Source organism: Eumetopias jubatus, unplaced genomic scaffold, assembly GCF_037043125.1.
Source record: "Eumetopias jubatus isolate StellerSeaLion01/CBP00866 unplaced genomic scaffold, mEumJub1_p1.0 scaffold_10, whole genome shotgun sequence".
NCBI classification, from domain to species: Eukaryota; Metazoa; Chordata; class Mammalia; order Carnivora; family Otariidae; genus Eumetopias; species Eumetopias jubatus.
Genome location: NW_028274816.1, coordinates 68,242,527 through 68,264,733, shown reverse-complemented (window position 1 = coordinate 68,264,733; position 22,207 = coordinate 68,242,527). Strand labels below are relative to the sequence as shown.

Genomic DNA, 22,207 nt, shown 5'->3' with positions numbered 1-22,207 from the left:
CAGCCTGCTGCCTCCTCTCTTCGCTCCCGCACCCCCCAGCCCCACCTCCAGGGCTGTGAGCCCAGGGGTCATTTACTATTGCTATTGTTACCACGTCCTGCCCCTTACGCTGCTTGTACTTTCTCATCCCCGATCAGAACCAGAACCGCTATTTTCCAGAAGAGGCACCCGAGACCCAGGGAAGGCAAGAGACTGCTTTAACCCCGGGGCTTTGAGGCCCAGCGCCCCCCTCCCTCTCCGCCCCCCCGTTGCAAAATGAGAATGTTGGCCCAAGCGACTCTCAAGGCACAAAACGCCGTGGGGCAGGGAGGAGGGCACGTTGGCCCAGGCTTGAGCAAGGAAGGGCAAGTCTCTGGTCCTTCGGGTGCCACACAGGAAAAGGATGGGGACAGCCCCTGCCGGCTTCAGAGAGCATCCCTGGCTGGGCGAAAGGGGACGCCAAGGCCTACCGTAGAGCGCGGGGCGGGGGACAGCTCCTGCTGGGTCTCGGCCTGGAGCCCCAAGACCCGCGCCCCGCCCCTCGCCAGACCCCAACCTGGAGGCTCGCCCCGCACTCCAGCCCCGAGAGCGGTGCCCGCGGCCTCCCCGCGCCGCCGGCGGGGCCTCTGCTGCCCTCTGGCGGCCGGAGCGCGCGGCGCCGCCCTCGGCGCTAACACGGTCGCCGGGGACCAGGCACGCGCCCGCGGACGGCAAACAGGGCTGCCGCGGGGGCTCGCTCTCGGGACCGAGGAGAGAAGGGACGTACGCCAGGCTCGGTGCGCGGTGCCGAGCACTGGTAAGCAGCTGCGATTACGCTGCTGCTGGGCCGGGATTGCTGTTCTTATTCTCTGGGTAAACTGAGGCCCAAAGGAAGTGAGTGTGAGCGTGAGAGTGCGTGTGTGTGGGGTCCTTGCCCCAGGGCACAGAGGGTCAGAGGCACAGGCGGGACTACAAACCCGACGCCCTTGCGGCCGCCGAGCCCCGTGCCGTGAAGAATGGGGTCCGCGCGCCCCTAGCCCCAGCGGGCCCCGGGACTCAGTTGCTCCCCGCGCGCGGCGGGCAGAAGCAGCAGCGGCGGGCGGAGGTCGCGGGAGGGGGCGGCGGGGGCCCGCTGGGCGTGACGCACGGAGGCTGGGAGGGCGCGGGGCGGGGCGGCCGCGCAGGCTGCATATAAGGGCGGCCTCCGGGCGCCGAAAACCGGAGCGAGCGACTTTGTCCGAGAGTCGGAGCGGAGCTCGAGCCAGAGCCCTGCCCCAGCCGCAGCCGCAGCCGCAGCCGCAGCCGCAGCCCGAACGAGCGGACCCGCCTAGCCGCGCAGTCCCGCGCCAGCCCCGCACCAGCCCCGCGCCAGCGCCGCGCCAGCCCCGCGCCCCCGGCTGCCCTCCGCGCTTCTCTCGGCTCGGCGCCCGCCCCTGCGGCCCCTCCGCCCAATGAAACTGGCCGCGATGATCAAGAAGATGTGCCCGAGCGACTCGGAGCTGAGTATCCCGGCCAAGAACTGCTACCGCATGGTCATCCTCGGCTCGTCCAAGGTGGGCAAGACGGCCATCGTGTCGCGCTTCCTCACGGGCCGCTTCGAGGACGCCTACACGCCCACCATCGAGGACTTCCACCGCAAGTTCTACTCCATCCGCGGCGAGGTCTACCAGCTCGACATCCTCGACACGTCCGGCAACCACCCGTTCCCCGCCATGCGGCGCCTCTCCATCCTCACTGGTGAGCGGCAGGCCGGGCCCGGCGGCGGGCGGGGGGCGGGGAGGGAGCTGCGCCACCGGGAGGGCGGCGACCCCCGGTCCCAACGCCGCGCGCCACGGGGCGCGGGGAGAGTTCGGGGCGTCCCCCGCGCGCGGCGGCTGGAGCCCCGACGCCTGGCGGCGGGGCGCCCACTCCCCCGTCGGCCCCGCTTCGGCTGCCCCCTTGGCCGCCGCCCTCCCCGGCTCCTTTAACGCCTCCTCTGCCCCCTGTAGGAGACGTTTTCATCCTGGTGTTCAGCCTGGACAACCGCGACTCCTTCGAGGAGGTGCAGAGGCTCAAGCAGCAGATCCTGGACACCAAGTCTTGCCTCAAGAACAAAACCAAGGAGAATGTGGACGTGCCGCTCGTCATCTGCGGCAACAAGGGGGACCGGGACTTCTACCGCGAGGTGGAGCAGCGCGAGATCGAGCGGCTGGTGGGCGACGACCCCCAGCGCTGCGCCTACTTCGAGATCTCGGCCAAGAAGAACAGCAGCCTGGACCAGATGTTCCGGGCGCTCTTCGCCATGGCCAAGCTGCCCAGCGAGATGAGCCCGGACCTGCACCGCAAGGTGTCCGTGCAGTACTGCGACGTGCTGCACAAGAAGGCGCTGCGGAACAAGAAGCTGCTGCGAGCCGGCAGCGGCGGCGGGGACCCCGGCGACGCCTTCGGCATCGTGGCGCCCTTCGCGCGCCGGCCCAGCGTGCACAGCGACCTCATGTACATCCGCGAGAAGGCCAGCGGCGGCGGCCAGGCCAAGGACAAGGAGCGCTGCGTCATCAGCTAGGAGCCCCCACCCCCCTACCCCCCCCCCCCCGCGCGCCGGCGACAGAACCTAAGGAGGACCTTTTTGTTGAAAAGTCACGTCTGACGTCCGGGCCGGCTCCGGGCCGCGTGCGCGCGGACTGGCGTCTTCCTTCCCCGCGACCCGCGCCCGCGCGCACCCGGGAGGCACAAACGACGAAGGGACAGTCATCTGCTCTGGAAGGAAAGAGAACTGGCTCAGACCGGGACTACCCCCCACCCCCACCTCCCGTCCCCCATGGGCCCTGCCACCCCCACGGGTTGGGGGCACAGGCCCCGGCAGAAGGGGAATTTGTCTTGTTTCTGACAAAGACAAGAATGGGGGGGGGTGTATGTGTGTGTGTAAGTTAATCAGCCTCCGTTAGGCTTTGGGAAACCTGTCCTGCCCCCTGGAGGGTCAAGACGGGACAAATGGGGCATTAACTTGTCTGTGATTCTGGGTTGCCATGACAGCAAACGAAAGCCTCTGCCCTCCCGATACTAAAGGGGTGTGGGTCAGATCATAGCCAAGTGACTTGTTTACATGTGTGTGTGAAATTGCACAAAGGAAAACAAAGCACACAACTTGCACTTTAATAGTAGTTCTGAGGTCACCATGGACATGAACAAACTCTTACCCAGCTGTTCCTACTGTGTGTGTGAGACAGTCTTTATAAAGTTATTGTTACTGTTTTTTTATAATACAAAATAAAATAATTTAAAACGGAAAGTCATATGCTTGCTTTGCTTTTAGAAATGGCTGGAAGGCCAAAGGGTTAGAAGGGAAGGGTGGGGTTTACTTCTGGGGTATTACTCACCCTCCCCAGACTGGCAGATGACCCTGGCATTCTGAAAAAAAAGCTGCAGATTTTTGGACCAAAGCCCTTCTTCTATTTGGGGACAGCTCCTCAGAAAGCGAGGACTAGAAAGGGGTCCCGGTCTTTCCTGGAGCTGCATCTTTCCGGCCACAAAGGGCCTCGGGGCTGTGCTCAGACTCACTCCAGGCGGAGGGCAGCGAAAGGGCCCCAACTCTGCGACTCACAGTCCACTCGAGGTGTCACTAGGACCCTGCTGTCACAAGGGAAATGGAGCCTTGACTGACGAATCTGGTGTCGGCTCAAAATCACCTGGCCTCCTGTGCCCTCCAGCCTCGGGAAGCACTTGCTGCCCTGGGGATAGGTCCGGCACCTTCTGTGCCTCAGTGTCTCCTTCTCTTCGGTGGTTGAGGGCACCCTATCCTGACTCGGGACCCAGCTCTCTCTGCCACTTGTAACTGAAAGCTCGGGGCAAGTGACACCTGCCAAGCCCCCCCCCATTCTTCACCCACGAAAGAGAGCACCCTCTGCGTGGGGGTGCTGTGAGGAGTGAAAAGTACTTAGCGCAAGTGCCCGCCAGCCAGGAATCCAACTAACTGGTGGCTTCGAGAGGGTGCTCGGCCCTGGGAGGGGCACCCAGTGTTGTCTCAGGGAGGGAATTCCACTCTGCTCTGTGAGGGCTGCTCCCTAGGGACTGAACTCACCTCCGGGCCCAAGGGGCCACAGGTGGGCAGGATGACCCACCAGGCCAACCGGGTCCTTGGGGATAGATGTCGCTCCTTAGGGCAGTTATTCTGTTTTTTTATGGGGGCAGGACGGGTTTCCCAAAGCCTGTTTTTTTTACGCTGGTTTTACAGCATGCGCGCGCGCGCGCGTGTGTGTGTGTGTGTACGCGCGTGTGCTGAGGGGGAGGTGGTGCACGGTGGAGGCTCTCACAGTTTGTTCTGTCTCCTCTAAGAAAACGAACATCTTTCAACTATGCAAGAGGGGCCTCCTATGATGAATTTCTCAGCACAAAACCCAAGAGGTCCTGAGAGCAGAGTACAAGTTCTTTTAATTATACTCTTAAAAAATGTTACAAGTCCAAACCCTGGAATACAGGGCAGGTTCTGTCTCCCTCTGCCCCAGGAAGAGGTCCTGTGCATTTCAGCCTTGCAGAAGGGCCCCGGTGGTCTTGATCTCTATGGTCTTGATCTCTATGTGCTTCGTGTTTCGTGAAGTTTGGTCAGAGCCTTAAAACCGGCCCCCACAAGACTCTGAAATGTCAAGCACATAACTGATTCAGTTTATTAACAGTCCCAGGGTGGACTGGCCTACCAGGTGGCTGCCCACTTCAGCTCAGAGCCCGCTCTTCTGTCCAAAGCCACTGGAACCGGATGTCCCCCCTTCACACGTCCCCAGCTCCCCCTGCGCCAGTCCTCTTCTGACTGCAGGTCAGCACACATGGAACGCCTGCGAAAAACACCTTCGACCAGTCTTGCTGCCAACGAGGTCAATCGGCAGGCATCTGTTAAGCCGCAGCGCAGGTTATGTGCCCATTTCTAGATCTAAACAACACGTGGTTACTTCTCAGCTCCTCGTGAAGAGGCAAGGGAAAGAGCTCGCCTCCAGCTGCTGTGCAGCGAGTGTTCACCGCTGGCTCTTTAGTGAGGCGGCCAGGGGGAAACTCATTTTTTAAAGCAGGAAAACACGTGGAGACAATGTTGCCCTCCAGCCCGGAGCTCCCTGGGAAGCAGGGCAGGGTGCCAGGGCTCTGGTCATCCTCCAGCATTAGATGGCTGGCCCAGCGGATGGAAGGAGGCAGGAAGCAAAGGGAGCAAGAAGTAACAAGAACGCGTAGGAGGCAGAGAACACGGAGAACAGGGGCCACCTGGCCGCCTGCGGGGTTCTGGGCTGATACCCCCAAAGCCACGGTTACATTCACTGGCTCAAACATAAAAAGGAAACAAAGTATTGAGGGGGGGCGGGGCGCGGGGAGGGAGGAAGCCACCCTGCCAATATTGTTTTCAAAACAATATGGGTCCTCACGGTTTTCTTTTACCATTTGAAATACACGCCACAGGAGTGCAGCCCCGGGGGGTCCAGTGAATTCTATGCAAATGTCTCATAACACCGCTGTCCACAGAACAGTGTGTACCTGATAGCGCTGAGCATGCCCAGGGGTGGGAGCGCACGGAGAGGGGGGAGGGCAGGGAGCAAAGAGGAGCCGTCTCCTTTCCTCCTGTGCTCTGCCCAAGGACCCTGAATACACAGCAGATGGCCCCCTCCCCAGAAGCAGGGGCAGCATTGCTTGCCCCCTCCCCAGCCTCCAGGAACATTCTTCCTTCCACCGGGAGGCACCGCGGTTACTATGCATCTAGACATATGGATGCATCCTCTACAAGGAGGCCCCAACCAAGCCAAGCCTCTGTAGCGCTGGCTCCCCACACAGTCAATGCCAAGTCTGGCCACTGAAGCAGCTCCAGCAGTGCCCCCCCCCTCAGTTACAGAGTTTGCAGCTGGAGTCCGAGGTGGTATGTGTGGGGCCGGGGGGGGGGGGGTCAGGGAGGCCGTGTGCACTTCCCGTTCTGTCTCGGGCATCCCTGGAAGCCGGCCTCCACTACTCCTTGGGGATCTCAAACATGCAGAGGCTCTTGTACTTTTGCAGAAGCTCGTTCTTGGTCCTGACTTGCTCCCGAAGGCTGTGCAGCTGTCGCTCCTGCTGCTCAGGGCTCAGGTGGGTGCCCGGCATGGTGCTCACGACCTTCCGCAGCTCTTGGAACTTGGTTTTGAGGGCGTTCAGGTCCTGGTGGATGTCTGGGCTGTCCTTGTCCATACTGCAGGGGCAGAGGGTGGGCGTTAGTTAGCGTTCACGGCTTCCCTCGTCTGTACTCCCACAGAACTCGCTCTCTTACTACCTTACCTTTCAGCATGTCCCCTTACGAGGCCGGGCGCCCCCAGGGCACCCCCGCCCAGCACTGCCACTGCAGCCTCCGTCAGCCTGCCCGCGCCATTTGGGGCCGAAACCCCACTAGCTCACAGGACAGGGACTGCGTCTGCCTTGTTCGGAGCCGCAGCCCCGGGCCCTGGGCGCTGTGGGCACTCAAGTCCCCTTTGTTGCCAGAACAAATGCTTGGCAAATAAGTTCGTAAGTGTTTGCTGAATGAACGAACACACCATTACCACCGTGAGGTGACGAATGGCCGGCAAAACTGGTCCAAATCCTACATTTCTTCTAATTGGAGACATTTCCAGGCCAATCAGGAAACTTTATCAGCTAGCAAGAGCTAAGTTTAGCTGATGTTTTGATGCGTGAACCTGTTAATGCAAGCACTAATTTCCAAAGAGCTAATCATAAATTTTAAATTAGTTACAAGCTACTGGAAAATTTTCAGCAGGTCCGAACTCTCCCCTACCAGTCCTGTAAATTCCTTGCCTTCAGGTCAGGCTTCTTTTAAAGGCAGGATCATTCACTTCATCCCACTGCTGGCTATTATTAGCTGCCCAGAGATCCATGCTCCCCTGGCACTGCTCAGTTAGAAACAAGAACAAAACCTTCACCTAAGATCAAAGAAACAGCTTGCCAGTTGCTCCCATACATTTTTTAAAAGTTAGCAAGTGGATGAGCTTTTGAAAACAAACAGTTGGGACTAAAACTAAAAGCCAATTCAAGTAGGCTGTTCTAAAAGTCACCCATTGAGGTGTGTGTGTGTGTGGGGGGGGGAACTGTCAATGATCATTTATTTTTTTAAAATAAACGTCCATTCTTGACGGGAAATTTCAACCCAGATGGTGCTAATTCATGTTTATTGTTCATCGTTTCTCTGCTTACGCAGACAGAATATCCATCTTCCCTGGCAATCCATTGGTTACGCTCACACCTGGCAAATGAGATGGGCCCTGTTCCCTATTTATCGTAGCGCTAACTGAGAGGCAAGATCTGGAGAATCACTCATTCTAGGGAATGTTAACCAGCCAAACATTTCTTGTTGTTATTTGATGCCCTCACTTTAAATATACAATCCATGGTATACCTTATCCCGGTTTCTAGAGAGGAGTAATTGGTATTTATGAGAACTGTAAATTCTTTAGAAGGAAGCAAATAGGGGCCATCTTTTATTTTAATGATTTTAGATCTCAGCTCCAATCTACAGCTCTGGATGGAAACCATCTGGATTTCTGAAACCATTATACTTGGATGCCATATGTGTTAACACATGGTACAAATACAAGTCCCCGGGGAGTTCTGAAATTACAATATAGTTTTAAGAACATGGATTCACATCACCAATCTGAAAGGACACAGTAAAAGCAAATGAAAATACATGAGAGAAGAATTTGGAAGGCAGGAATGATCATCCAGTTCTGGAAGCAAACATGACCTGGCCCCAAAGAAGATTGAATTCTGAAGGAAAAAGGGGGCCATGCTTAGGATGCTCACTTCTAAAAGCCCCCAAATCTCAAGGGTTGTCCATTCTTCCCCGGGGAACTTTCGGTAAAGGGGCCACACAAAAGCTTGCCTGGAGGGAAGCTACGGGGAAAGGGGGCCACGTCCCCCACAGCAAAGGCCCCCTTGGCAAGCCCCTCAGCCTGCCCTAGTTGGTGAAGATAAATAACTGGAACTCCCGGAGCGAGGAAAACACTGTATTCAGGAACTGGCTCGAACCAGGCGGGAACCTGCTAGGCTGGGATGACGGTGAAATACTCAAGCCGAAAGAAACGAGCCAGGCCCAAATACCGCGTGAATAAAAGCAGAAAGCTCCAAACGGGCCTGCCTTTGTGTTCAATGTTAGTCATCAGCCAACTTTAGAAGGGAAAAAAAAAAAAAAAAAAAAGAGGAGACTAGGCCAAGGTCGAGAGGCACGAAAATCGTACAAACAAGGGCCAGGTTAGGGCACTTCGGTCCTGCTTATAGTAGTTTCAAAAAGATGGACAAAAATATTACTGCTCTGGCTCGACTGACAGGCCACTTCTCCATCTTCTGTGCACATCCTGGCTGATACTCAGCATTCCGCGGACACAGACATTTGGTGTTACTGTTACCAGACCTGGGGCAAACATCACAGGCTTCTTAGGCGGGCGGGTTTAAGAGCGATGCCTGGTTCAGGTGCTAACTAAGGCACAGCTTCAGTTTTTACTACCGGTGCCTTGGGGCTCGAAGATGCCAACTGGCCTCAACTGGGCAAATGTGTCCACCGGTAACTTAGAAGCAAAAGGAACCCACCAGATTCCTGAAGCCAACTTCCTCCCAAACCCGAGACCACGCAATAGCAGGACTGTTTCCCATTTCTTCCTCCTCAGAATTTCCGTGACCCTCGGTCCCATGCCCCCACTGTCCTAGCTGACTCTCGTTGGGACCACTCCTTCCCCCACTCTCCTCCTTCAGTGGCCGGCATCTTTCTAAATTAGTGGTGGGGGTGAGGTGGGGGGCTGTTGCTTTTCCTGTCACCATAATAGGTGCCTGAGGGAAAAACATTTAAAAATAACAGACACCAAGGCTTAGAAAAGCAAGGTCCCTCTAATCCACGTCCCAAGAGACACCTCTGTTAACATGTGGTATATATTGCTTCACACCACTTCGAAATACACGGTTACAAACACACAGGTACTTTTTTGTTATTTGATTTGACAAAAATGTGACCATTCTTGCTTTTTTCACTTACGTTGCACCTTGGATGTCTTTCCAGGTGAACACACATACAGTGATACAGCTAAATTATTTGGCTATTGATGGGTATTTGGAGATTTGCAACCTACCACTTGTAATCGGAATGGCAATGAACATTTTGTACCTATATCCGTAAGTACTTGTGCAAGTATTTTGGTAAGATGATTTCTCAGAAGTGAATTTCTAGGTTGAAGGTTATGTACATTCAAATTTTTGACAGCCTGCCAAAATGCCCTCCAAAAGCCTGTACTGGGGCCGCGGACGCGCTTGTCCCTCACGCCCTCGACAGCACGGGCCACTCTGGCACCCATCAGACAAGCTAGCAGCCTTGTGCATTTCTCCGCTCCAGTTCCGCCAGCATCTGAGACGGCCTCCGGAGAGGGGCTTTGAGCCTCGGGCCCTTGCTTTTATCTGCTCACAGGGTTACAAGTGAAAGACATTCCTTTTAGGGAGGGGCAACCAAAGGTTCTTCTGCTAAAAGAAGTTTGAAAAAAATACTGCTCTACACAACCAGCCCAGAACATGTTCATCCACTTCTACTTCTTCAGAGGTCAACAACCCCCCAGCCTACCCTCCTTCCTGAATTTCAGGACCCAAGTGCCAACTGTTCCCACGTATCTCCTCCCTGTAGCCTGGGGAGACCTGCCGACGTCCACGGTGGACTGCCTGCCTCCGCAGCATGCCACAGTTCGGACGGAGGGCGCTCCCATTCTCATGACTGAGCTGAGCTGTAACCCTGCGCCCCCAAAGATGCGTCCGTGTGCCCCGTTCCCTTGTGCCTGATGAACACCCAGCCGCTGGTCCTGCCTCCTCCTCCCACTGGCCCCGATTTCCAGAGCCTTCCAGAGCCGGGTCCTCTCCTCCTCTGGACACCCTCTGCTCCGCCTACCTTTACAAAACCCAAGTCTGAGCTCCCAAACTCCCAGACAACACCTGCCAGGCCAATTCACACTTGAAGGGGGCCCCTCAGGGCCAGCCACCAGCAGCCTGTGACCCTTCTAGAGTCCACTTCCCACTCTTGCCCAGACTCCACTTAAATGCTGCACTGTGGCACTTATCATGCTGCACTAAGTAACCGCTGAGCCGTGCGCCTGCTTTTGGGGAGCCTGTGTTCCAGCAGGTGCTCGATAAGTTCTGCCGAATGAGCAGAGATGAAGTGGCAGAGGAGGGAACAGGCTTGTAAGCTGGCCCAGAAATAATGCTTCCAACCAGTCTATAAATATTCCCTGTCTGGGCGCTCATCCTTTTCACTGGGATGCGGTTGAAGGAGAAGCCAAGGGCAGGGAGGACTACAGTCAAATGAGGGCAGACAAGCCCCACAGAGCCAGGCGGGTTCTTTCACAGACTTCTCCTCTGATGTGGGGGCCGCTGCCTGCTCCCCCCGAGGACAGGCCTCAGCTGCCATGGAGGGCTGGTCAGATTAAAATAGATGTGGTGTAGGAAGAAGCAGGTCAGTAATACCCTGTTCCCACGCAAGTGGTCTCGCCTGGGCTCTCAGGTCTTGCTGACCTGCCTGGACAACAAAGGGACTTGCTGTCAAGTGTTACGGTACCGGCTCGAGAGGTAAAGGACACCGCCGTGTACTCATCACTTGAACAACCTCTGCAGTGTCAGAGATGGCTCCCCTTTACCTACCCAGCAACCTAGAACCTTTGGAGGAACTAAAAAAATTAACCAAAAACAAAATAAACAAACAAAAAAACCATCTACGTACCCATGCTGACAGAATACTTTTACTGAGTGAGCCACAACCAGCAGGCAAGGCAGTGACAACGGCAACTCAGAACTCCTAGGCTGGGACGCCTAGTTCCAGACTCAGATTAGATTTGGCAACTTTGAGGGGGAAAGAAACAACTCAACTCTCTCTGGTCCAACAGGCCTCATTTCGTCCCTTTGTTCTACCCGTGATTTCTATACGTAACAGGAGAGGCCTCGAAGAGTTGGGAACTCTTAACGTTTCTTACACGCATAAAAATGACATTTTTCTTTCCCCTTTTCCTCATTCTTTAAATTAACACAAATACGGGGGCGCCTGGGTGGCTCAGTTGGTTGAGCGACTGCCTTCGGCTCAGGTCATGATCCTGGAGTCCCGGGATCGAGTCCCGCATCGGGCTTCCTGCTCAGCGGGGAGTCTGCTTCTCCCTCTGACCCTCTTCCCTCTCGTGCTTTCTATCTCTCATTCTCTCTCTCTCTCAAATAAATAAATAAAATCTTTAAAAAAAAAAAAAAATAAATTAACACAAATACGTTGTTTGGATCATTCCTTCAACTAAGGGCCAGACAGCAGGAGGGAAGTGTGGTGGAGCTTCTCTCCAGCGCCAGGCAAGTTGCACCCTAGCCAGGACGACAAGAACCAGGAGCTCTCCTGGTGCGGGAGGTGGCCTCTGAGCAGGTCCACAAGCGTATGTGGCATTCCCCTGGGCCAAGACAGGGTGGAGGACGCATGCACCCTGGAGGACTCCTTGCACCCAAAGGGCACTGGCATCCAAATGACTCGCTCCGGGCTTTCTGTGGTGTGGTCCAGGCAGGCCTTTGAAGGTGGTCTGCACAGATCCCAGAATGCAGGGCTACCAGTGGGGAAGGATGCAATGGGAAGAATAGGGAGCCCTAGAGATTTTTGAGCAGAGAAAAATGCAACTGCTAACATGCACAGAATGAATTAGAGAGACGACGGGATAAAGGCAAAGAAACTATTTAAGAAGTGACTATAAGATTCCACAAGGAGGTTAGAAGACCTGGACCATGAGTGTTACCGACAGGCTTGGAAGTAAACGGGCAGATTAAAGCCTAAATGTTCCACTAACCCAATCTCAGCATCTCCGCACCTCCTAGCATCTCAGCCAGGCTACAGAAAACAGGCTGGGAGAGGTTAAGGTGCTACGGATAAATGCTGCCAAGAAGGAAGGCAGAGGGAAGACCAGCCTGGACAGATCATGAACTGTGCCAGCAAGATTTCCCAGTTTGGTGCTGGAGAAGAACAGAATGTCCAGAAGTAGATGAGAAAACATATGGGAACTGCACGTATATAGTGAAGGCGGTGGCTCCAGCAGAGAAAACAATGAATGAAGTAGTAAGAGCGGGATGATACGGCTCATGGAGGAAAAGTGGAGGTGCCCCCTTCCTCCTTCCATCAAAATACATTCCAGAAGCATCACAGAATTGAAAGTTAAAGGGGCACCTGGGTGGCTTAGTCAGTTAAGCATCAGACTCCTGATTTCGGCTCAGGTCATCATTTCGGGGTCCTGGGATCGAGCCCTGAGTCAGACTCCACGCTCAGCATGGAGCCTGCTTAGGATTCTCTCTCTCCCTCTGTCCCTCTGCCTTCACGGGCTCTCTCTCAAATAAACAGATAAATTTTAAGGGAAAAAAAAAAAAGAATTGGAAGTGAAAAATGAAACTATAAAAGTCCTAGGAAAAAGAGGTTGATGTTTGTCATTTTATTAGAGTGGCAAGGCCTTGCTAATAACTAGGACCGAAATCCAGAAGCCATTAAGGAAAAGCATAACAAATCTGCCTGCATAAAATGATATGCTTCCAAATGACAAAAACAAACAAAAGCACCCAGGAACAAAGTCAAAAGAAAAGCCACAACTTGGGGGAAATATTTATAATACACTAGCCCGGCAAAGGCACACTTTCCTTACTGTGCAAGGAGTTCATTAAAAGAGGGACGACCATGGGGCGCCTGGGTGGCTCAGTCGTTAAGCGTCTGCCTTCGGCTCAGGTCATGATCCCGGGGTCCTGGGATCGAGCCCCGCATCGGGCTCCCTGCTCGGTGGGAAGCCTGCTTCTCCCTCTCCCACTCCGCCTGCTTGTGTTCCCTCTCTCACTGTGTCTCTCTCTGTCAAATAAATAAATAAAATCTTAAAAAAAAAAAAAAAAGAGGGACGACCTTATAGAAAATGGGCAGTTTACAGGGGAAAAATAGAAATGACATAAGAAGATGCGTATGAGAAGATGCTTTACCTGATAAAACGAGACACAGATCAATACAACACATCATTTCTGACCTATCAGATTAGCCTCAGTTACAAAGTTTAAAGGTGATGGCAGGGGTACGGGGAAACAGACGCAAACACACAGCTGCTAGCATACACTAGTGCATTCTTACTGATTTGCTAACAGTGAGACTGAAATTTTAAATTCACATATCCCTTTGCTAGAAATTTACTCAGAGTTTACAAGATGCCATTTACAAACAGGGTCACCGCAGCGCTGACTGCAGTGGCAAAATGCTAGAAACACTGCAAGTGTCCTTGAGCAGGGAAGTGTTGAAAGATGTGATGGCATAATCATGAAATGGAGTATGACGCAGTTTGGGGACAAGGGAGGGAGCTGAGAGGAGTGGAGGGAGAGGCTCACTTGCCACTGGGTATCTTTGGGGGCTCTTTGAATACATCTACAACTGAAATTTTTCATTTTATTTATATATTTTTTTACAACTGCAATTATTTTTCTTAAAGATTTTATTTATTTATTTATTTGAGAAGGCACAGGCAGGGGAAGCAGCAGGCAGAGGCAGAGGGAGAAGCAGGCGCCCCGCGGAGCAGGGAGCCCTGAGATGTGGGGCTCGATCCCAGGACCCTGGGATCATGACCTGACCCGAAGGCAGACACTTAACCGACTGAGCCACCCAGGCGCCCCAACAATTTTTAAAAAATATTTTCTGGATGGCAGATTTCTGGGTCATTTTGGGTTAATCAAAGCAGTCCAGGCCACAGGATTGTGTTCTGGAGAAAGCTAAAGCGATGCAGCACTCTACATTTAGCAACAGCTATGAAAATGAAAAATCCTGTACCCTCCACCCCAGCAATTCCACTGCTGAGGGTTTACCTCATCACAAACGTACTCAAATACAAGGATGCTTACCCCAGCACTGCTGGAAATAGCAAAAATTAGAACAGCATGTAAACGTCCACAGACAGAAGACTGGTTACATAACCCATGGTGCGGCCACCTTACTGAGGAAGACCTTCGTGTGTGAGAATGGGAAGGGGTCCAAAACAGACTCATAAGTGAAAAAAAAAACAAAAAAAACCAAACTACAGTATCATCTCAAATTCTATAAATTTTTTAAAAGACATGCTTACCTAGCTCCTGGAAGGATACTTAAAACAGTAATAGTTAGAATTGGTGAGGGAACTTCACTTTACAGGATTCTGAAGTTACAACTGTTACTTTTTTTTTTTTTTAATAAAATTTTTCTACAAACCTAATGATGCAGTAGTCTGAATTCTTTATGAGAACAAGAAAGGCTACACTCCCTTCAGCTTCTTTCTTATTCATCCCCTGGGCAAGGAGTAAACAGATAATAAAAGGGCACCTGGGGAAGCTACAGGAGAGGAAGCGATCAAGGGCCTGCATGAGCCAGCAGGTCCTGGCCCTCATTCCCTCGGGCCAGGCCGGCCTGCCGGGACAGCGTCCTCACTGGTTTCCCCACCTGTGGGCAGAGATGCTACCACCATCTCAAGCACGAATCTGACTGAGGCCCAGTGGCTGGAAGGTCTCACTAGCTCCCCACTCCTCAGAAGCCAGAATCTCGCTCCCTGTGGGGGATGTGCTGTCCTCTGTATGCTGGCTCTCTTGCCAGTTCTCCCTTACTACCTTGCACTTACGCCCCAGCCCCCACCAACCTTCGAGCTGGCGGCACGAGTTTGATGCTGTTTCTTGGCATCATGTCCTTGCCCATGCTCTTCCTACACCACTCCTCCTGCCATTTGGCATCAACCCTTAACAAGCCTTCTGACTCCTCCAGGCTTCCCCGGGGCCCCCTCTCTCGTCGCCATTCCTACCCCAGTCTGTCTCCTTCCCTCGGTAGCCTATAAACCCAAATACATACCTACACATATTTGAAAATCACATCCTAGCTTTTTTTCATGGTGATAGCATCTTTCCTTCCCTGGGTGACAGATTCCTCCGAGCTTGCGAGGGTTTTTCTTTCACATGCTTAGTGACCCTGGCTGCCCAGTCATATAGTTAAGAGTAAAATACTATTTGGATTATGTGCGTAATTCACTGCTTTCACCATACTAAATGAAAGAAAAAGATGTGATCCCCTGATAAAGGAAATGTTCATTATTTTGACTTGGATCAGATGTGGAGGAGGTAGCCGAATGCCAATAGAAAACGTAAATACTTTATATTCTGTTAGTAAAAAGCAAGGTATAAATAAAGAATGGAGAATATTAAAAAAAAAACTGTAAAACACGAAAAGGCTTAGTGGAAACTTTTTTTTTTTTTTGGTGAAGATTTTATTATTTGAGAGAGAGAGAGAGGAGGAGGAGTGGCAGAGGGAGAGGGGGAGAGAATCCCAAGCAGACCCTGCTCTCAGTGCGGAGCCCGATCTCATGACCCTGAGATCATGACCTGAGCCGAAACCAAGAGTCGCATGCTTAACTGGCTGAGCCACCCAGGTGCCCCCAACCCCCCTTAACGGAAACTCTTAATGATGCTTCTTTACTTTCTTAGGATGAACTAAGTTCTTTCTTGGGGAGCCCCCAGTGTCTTCTCTTTTGAGCTCATCACACACCCCAGAGAAGGTATCTCTGTCTCCTTGGCTGCCAGTCTCGAAGCCAGGTTGGGGAAGAAGGCTAGGGTTGGGTCTCGGCATTCAGTTTGTGAAGTTTCTCTTAATCCCTCTTTGTGAAGTTTCTCTTAATCCCTCTTTCCAGTATGGCTCCCTTTCTCCAATTCCTGCCATGTGCCTGGTGTTCTCCAGTCCAGAAACTCTCTTATCTTTAAAAATAAATCTTGGGAGAATAATCCTTTAATTGTCTGCCAAGATGGAAGAATAGTCACCCATCTGCTTGGAGTGGGGGAGAGAACTATGGGATCTGATTCTTAAACAGACTAAGTAATCCTCTTATTCTAGTCCCCCTCACCTCTATTTCCAGAAGTCCCTGGCACTGTCAATTCCTGAGATTTGAGGGGAAGCCATGGTCAAAGGCAGCTGCTTCTGGATGCTTCTTCGGGCTGGGAGATGGATTCGCCTTTGGCCATCTGCTTTGTGACAATTATCTCCTCTCCTTTCTGGTTTTATGCTTTAAAAAAACACTCTTCACTGTCCTTTCAGAGGGCAGAGAAATAAACACATGTGATCAACCCACCACCTTTCACAGAAGGCTGCTCTTGAGAATACCCTACAGCAATCTTATGATTTAAATACTGTTATTCCATTTCACAATTGAAAAGAGACTCAGAGAAGCTAGGTCGTTTGACCAAGATCACTTAACCCATACACTATAAAGCTGTAATTTGAACCCGCTCTTTGAGGTCCACTGCTGTTATTCACGTATTAGAAATAAGAAATTAAGGCCTAGAAAGCTTACATAATTTACTAAGATTACAAGGCAAGCAAGTATCAGTATGTGGATTTGAAACCAGGACTACCTGACTTCAAAGCCCATGTTCTTTGTAGTGTACCTTACTGCTCCATGTTTAAGGCCAGCCCAACCCAGCTGCTCTACTGGGGTGAAAGAATATACTCTCAGGGGGTCCAGGAACTGTCTCTGAGACTGTGTACATTTTATGTTTTCATTTTTCTGTATTTTTAAAACCAGTATATTCGGGTTAATTTGGATAACCCATTTATAATCCAGCACGGCCCTGGGATTTTGGGGTCTGCATTTGTGTTTGTTTGCTATCTCACTGCTGCCTAGAAGTGTTACTTGATGATCACAGGATAATGAGAACAGAACAGAGTCTGCCTTACCCTATAAACAGTATGTTCCCACCAAGTGAAGCCAAATGAAGGCAGGGTCTAATGTGAGAACAAAGGCTTCGCAGTTGTTTAAAAAGTGGTGGAAGCATGAGGTCATCCCACAGCAAGTGAATCTAGTCTGGCTAAACTCAAAAGAAGCTGGGCCACTAACAAAGACTTTCATGTTGTGGGTAGCAAGTTCATTTCAGCAAAACACCCAAGAGCACATTAATGCTCAGCTGAATGTTACTGTAAGAGTGAGTTCAATTTACTTTGTTTTGGTTTTTAACGGTTGAACAAGTTATAAGCCTAGTTTACCCCTGTAGATGTGGATATAAATAACATAACCGCACAAATGATTGACGCAAACATGGGGATCAAGGAGACTTTTGGTTGTACTATTTTTTCTTTTTCTTTTACAGGGTCAGTTTGAAAACTCAGGCTCGTCAAGAAGATTGGCCAAAAGAATGATAAATCCATCCGCCTGGGGGGCTCAGTGTGTTGAGTGCATGGGACTCTTGATTTCGGCTCAGGTCGTGATCTCAGGGTCATGGGATCCAGCCCCGCCACAAGCTCTGTGCTCAGCAGGGAGTCGGCTTCAGATTCTCTCTCCCTCTGCCCCTCCCTCCTGCTCCCAGCACCGCGCTCTCTCAAATGAATAAGTAAATCTTTTTAAAAAGAATGAGAAATCACCCTGTTTGGTACTGCCCAAGAACATGCTACTGCAGGGCAACTTGTATCTTTGTTTCTTTTAATATTTCCTACCATCAGTCCTCCAATCTCTTTGAATTATGGGTTATTCCCAAACCTGTCTTTTTTCCCTTCAAACTGGTGAGCGATGTGGGGTTGAGAGGTTGGCCCTTTTTACTGTGTACATCCCACAGCACTTAGCAGTGTGCCACACAGGGAAGATGATCCATATCTGTGGGATATGTGGAAAAGACAGAATCCAAGTGTTACTCCTCTATGACAGGTGAGAAAACAGGCTCAGAGACGCTTGACTTGCTCCCGATCACTAAGATGCAAACTTGAGTAGTCTGACTGCAGAGCCTGTGCGGTCGGTCTCTACTCTGCCTCCATTTTTAAGAATATGGCCTGGCCACCATGAGGTCTGGCACTTCTCTCAGGGCTCAAACGTTTGCTGAACTCACGGTGCGACTAGGTGTGGTCTTGGGAAAGGCCTCCTCCCCCTGGTCTGTTTCCCCATCGGTAAAACGGGGGTGTACCCGACAGCACTTAGGCCTTTGCAGCTCTGAAACAGACGAGAAGCGGGAGGGCGTGTCGTGGCTGGTCCTCTCTTGGGCTCTTACCATTTGATGATGTTGTGAACCAAAGGTAAAAAGGAGTAATTCTCCTCCTCCTTCACGCCGGCGGGTGACTGAGGCCTCGGCGCCGGCGACTGCTGCGGCTGAGGCGCGGCGACCGGAGGCGGCGGCTGCGAAGGCGGAAGCGGCTTCGTCTCGGGCAGCGGCGGCTCGGCCGGCGGCGGTAACGCATCTTCGGCCTGTCGCCCGGCGGCCACCCCGGCGGAGGCCATGGCGCTCGGGAACGTGCCGGTAAGTCAGCGGGACCCCAGCGCTCAGCTTCTCAAAAGCGTCGCCGACCCCATACGTCACCACTGTGCGCCGGCGGGGCGGCGAGCCCTGGAGAAAGGTTGTGCGCGTGCGTACTGGGATATGGGGCGGGGCAACGGGGCGGGGCAATTACACAGGGGCGTGGTTGCTGTTACTAGGCAACGGGCGATTGACGGATTTGGTTGTAAATCGAGGCAGCTACATTATTAAATAGTCAGAAATAGATTCATTGCAGAAACAACATTTTATTCTGATTCACACGACGAAGAGGGTCCAAAAGTAACTAATACAGGAAGGCTGAGATACATAAGGTTCCGCATGGCCCCGCCCTCGGAGGCTTCCCAAAGAACCACCTTGAACCACATGCAGAGTCAACAACTTACCCAGTACTTGCTTTGTGTAAAGCACTGGGCTCCACGGGCATTAAGAATCCAGAGATGGAGGACCTACAGCTCCTCCACCATGCAGCTGCCTCCAGGAGGATAGGCAGCAAACCCTGAGCCAGTCTTAGTGTGTGAGACCTTGTTAGCCCAGCGAGTGCAGAGACAAAGAAATTGAGTCTCTAAAAGCGCCGCATGTAGATGGGAGGGACTAATAATTCGACATTTAATATGCATCTTCTGGATGACAGGTGCACTGTTAAATGTGGGGGTAGGCGGTGGGAAGGCCGTCCTGACTTCAATATTAGGCAGAAGGGGATTGACTAGTTCGAGGAATAGATATATCCTACAGGAAAGTCAACGGTCAGGTACTCTCCATATCTGCCGGCCAGTTCCTTGAGCACCTTGGTCTCAGTTTCCTTAACTGTAAAATCTTTAGTCCAGGGTCATGGCAGAGCCTAAACTGCTTTCTAACTTCAGATACGTGACTGACCTCCAAAGCTCTGGTTTGCCCCTAGGATCCTAGGCCAAAAACCTGGTGGTTTTGTAATTATATTTCTCAAAACAAGTGTGATATGGGAGTTGTATAATAAAATTCTGGGCAATGCGACACCCATCCTAAGCTTAGCTAGTGAGTGGGAGAGGACATGAGCTAGGAATGTCCCAACCTTCCAAAGTCTACCATCAAGGGTCTCAAAGAGAAGCAAGGAGGCCCATATTCAGGTAGCAAGATGAGCCTAAGCACAGAGGAGCAAGGTGGCTGATCGCAAGGAAAGCATCGATGCTACTATTTTCAGATGCATCAGGAGAGGTTTATGGAGGCAGACCCTAGGGAAGCCAGACTGTAGAAGGAGGTAGGAAGTTGGAGACTATGCTAGTAGAGGCTCTTTAGTGATGGGCTTTAACACAGCCTGCTTCAGCAGGAACTGCCCAGAGCACCCCCCGGGGGTGGGGGAGTGCGAGGGGAGGGAGAGGCTGCAGGGTTTTCTTCTTGTTACCCATGGACCTCTCCACTTCAGGGAAGAGTTTTAAGAGTCCTGGTAGAGAGCAGAGGAGAAAGGCCTGTTGGGATCAGACCAGGGATGCTTGAAGAGGTTATCCCCTTGGAGCCATCTGGGGAAATATTGATGGTGCAAGAATTAATAGTAATCACCACAACCGCTGTGGAATAAAAGTAGGTACCAGGAAGAGTCACAATCGTTATCACATTTAATCCACAAAAGAGCTCTAGAAGGCAGATGCTAGTATCTTCATTTCTTGGATGAGGAAACCGAGGCTTATGCTGGTTAAGGTACTGGCCCCAGGGTCACACAGCTTGCCTGATGCCAAATCTACGGTCTTGACCAACACCTAGGAGACCTCGGGTCTCTGCTGGTTCTGTAACTTTATGATTCAAAATGTTAAAGGGAGGTTTTTATTCAGAATTCGAAAAGCAATCTGACACTCATCAATAATATCCCCATGGCAATTACCCATCATCTTTTCCCTCCCGGTGTGTTTTATAACTTAATTACAAGTCTCAGCGTTATCGATGGCAGAATAATGAGGACATCTCTTTTTAAAAAATGAAAACGCACTTCAGGTATAAATAGCTGTGGCTTAAGAAAACAAATCGAAAGTGTAGGAAGCATGAACATGTAGGTGCATTGACAGTTGGCCCTAAAAGTAGTTAATACGTTTAGTGGCACAGAGTGAAGCTGACTTCATAACATTGCAGGCAGATGTCAGAAAAATCTGCCTGTGCTGGATTCATTCAAGCTGAAATTGCCCCAACAAGAGTGTGCTTGGTTGTAACTGCTCTGTTCAGAGTCCAAAAAGGCAGATGCTCCACTGATAGATAAGGACTGTATTTTGTGAGGGACGTCACCAAGTTAAGCCACTGGGTCATTGCTTTCCTGCGCAGATTTACACTGTTTCTGGAAGTTCAGCCAGCCCACCTGCCTCCAGGCCCAGCTCAACCTCACTTTGTGCAGCCATGCAACCTCCTAGGAAGACTGAACGGTTATGCTATTTTCAATTTTGTAGTAGCCACGTTAAAACAAAAACAAAAACAAAAAGAGGCAGGTGAAATGAATTTCAATAATATATTTTATTTCACTCAATATCTCCAGAATATGATCATTTCAACTTGTGATCAATATTAAAAAGTATTAGAGGTGTTTTACTGTTTTTCATCCTGTTTTTGAAATCCACTATGCATTTTACACTGAGAATGGCCACATTTCAAGTGCTCATCGCCATATGTGGACAGCAGCTGCAGAACTGGATGGTGCAGACCAAGAGATCAATACGTATCAACCTAGACGGCTCATAATCATATAATCATAGCGGTGGGAGGAAAACAGCAAGTTGTCCAAAGGAAACAGAGTATATTACTCTTTATAAATGTTTGAAATGTGAAAACGAACACTATGTATTGTCCATAAATACTAGACACATAAGTAAAAGTGGTTTTAAAAAATTTTTTAAGATTTTATTTTATTTTTATTTTTTTAAAAGATTTTGTTTATTTATTTGACAGAGAGGGACACAGCGAGAGAGGGAACACAAGCAGGGGGAGCGGGAGAGGGAGAAGCAGGCTTCCTGCAGAGCAGGGAGCCCGATGCGGGGCTCGATCCCAGGACCCTGGGATCATGACCTGAGCCGAAGGCAGACGCCCAACGACTGAACCACCCAGGCGCCCCGTCCGAGAGAGAGAGAGAGAGAGAGAGAGAGCGAGAGAGAGAGAGCTGACAAGCAGGGGGAGCTGCAGAAGTAGAGGGAGAAGCAGGCTCCCTGCTCGACGTGGGGCTCCATCCCAGGACCCCGGGATCATGACCTGAGCCGAAGGTCATAACAGACTGAGGCACCCAGGTACCCCTGTAAAAGTATTTTAAAAGGAGCTAAAGACTATACGTCACGTGCATGGGATGGGGGATGGGCATGTAACAGTTACTTTCTCTGTAGTGTTATATTTCTTTTATATAAGAGGATTTAAAGTGAATAGAAGTATGAACAATTGCCAAATATAGGAGTGGGCACATGGGAGTTTGGTATATTAGAATCCCAGCTCTGCTTCTTTCTGGCTGTGTGAACTTGGACAAGTCATGTCACTTCCCCGGGCCTCAGTTTCCTTATCTGCAAAATGGAATCATAACAGGACCTACTTAATAGGGCTAGTATAAGGGTTACTGGAATGAATGTATGTAAAGAGCTGTTTGAAGTGGCACATAGTAAGCTATTAAGTTTTAGCTAGAACTGCTACTGCTCTTTAAATTTTTCAAAAAAAAAACCCTTATCATTATTTCTTATAATAATCACCACAAACTGCTACCACAAGAAAAAATACAAAAACCAGGCTGCATCCAAGAAGGGCACTTTGAGATGCTCTAAGTGGACCTACGCCACAAATACCTATGAATGTCCTTGTGATACGTTCCTTCTACGTGAAGTCCGAAAATAGTCATTCCTTTGTCAGACAGACATCATGGGAATTGTTAAACCGATCATGCCATTGAATGATTGAGGGCTTTTTCATCAAAGCTGTATTCTTACATCTGATTCATCCTATTCTCTCATTGCCTGGAGCCTTGGGCAGGTTGGAAAAGCTACATGAT

The 22,207-nt window shown here is 51.1% G+C and overlaps 2 protein-coding genes across 2 annotated transcripts; one reads left to right on the top strand and one right to left on the bottom strand.

Moving 5' to 3' along the window:
- The first annotated feature begins 1,387 nt into the window (after window positions 1-1,387).
- On the top strand, window positions 1,388-2,500 carry RASD1 (ras related dexamethasone induced 1). Its single transcript, XM_028089576.2, has 2 exons — window positions 1,388-1,695; window positions 1,947-2,500. The coding sequence occupies exons 1-2, from the start codon at window positions 1,410-1,412 to the stop codon at window positions 2,498-2,500; spliced, it is 840 nt and encodes a 279-aa protein (XP_027945377.1). The 5' UTR covers window positions 1,388-1,409.
- A 2,075-nt stretch (window positions 2,501-4,575) lies between these two features.
- MED9 (mediator complex subunit 9) lies at window positions 4,576-18,284 on the bottom strand. Its single transcript, XM_028089588.2, has 2 exons — window positions 17,968-18,284; window positions 4,576-6,127 (listed from the first exon to the last, which is right to left on the bottom strand). The coding sequence occupies exons 1-2, from the start codon at window positions 18,192-18,194 to the stop codon at window positions 5,911-5,913; spliced, it is 444 nt and encodes a 147-aa protein (XP_027945389.1). The 5' UTR covers window positions 18,195-18,284; the 3' UTR covers window positions 4,576-5,910.
- Window positions 18,285-22,207: the final 3,923 nt, after the last annotated feature.

Excerpts from the sequence above, each read along its gene's own strand:
- MED9 (XM_028089588.2), bottom strand. The coding sequence starts at position 18,194 with ATGGCCTCCGCCGGGGTGGCCGCCGGGCGACAGGCCGAAGATGCGTTA. Across the intron at positions 6,128-17,967 it reads GTTCACAACATCATCAAATG|TATGGACAAGGACAGCCCAG; the intron begins GTAAGAGCCCAA and ends CTGCCCCTGCAG.
- RASD1 (XM_028089576.2), top strand. The coding sequence starts at position 1,410 with ATGAAACTGGCCGCGATGATCAAGAAGATGTGCCCGAGCGACTCGGAG. Across the intron at positions 1,696-1,946 it reads GCGCCTCTCCATCCTCACTG|GAGACGTTTTCATCCTGGTG; the intron begins GTGAGCGGCAGG and ends TGCCCCCTGTAG.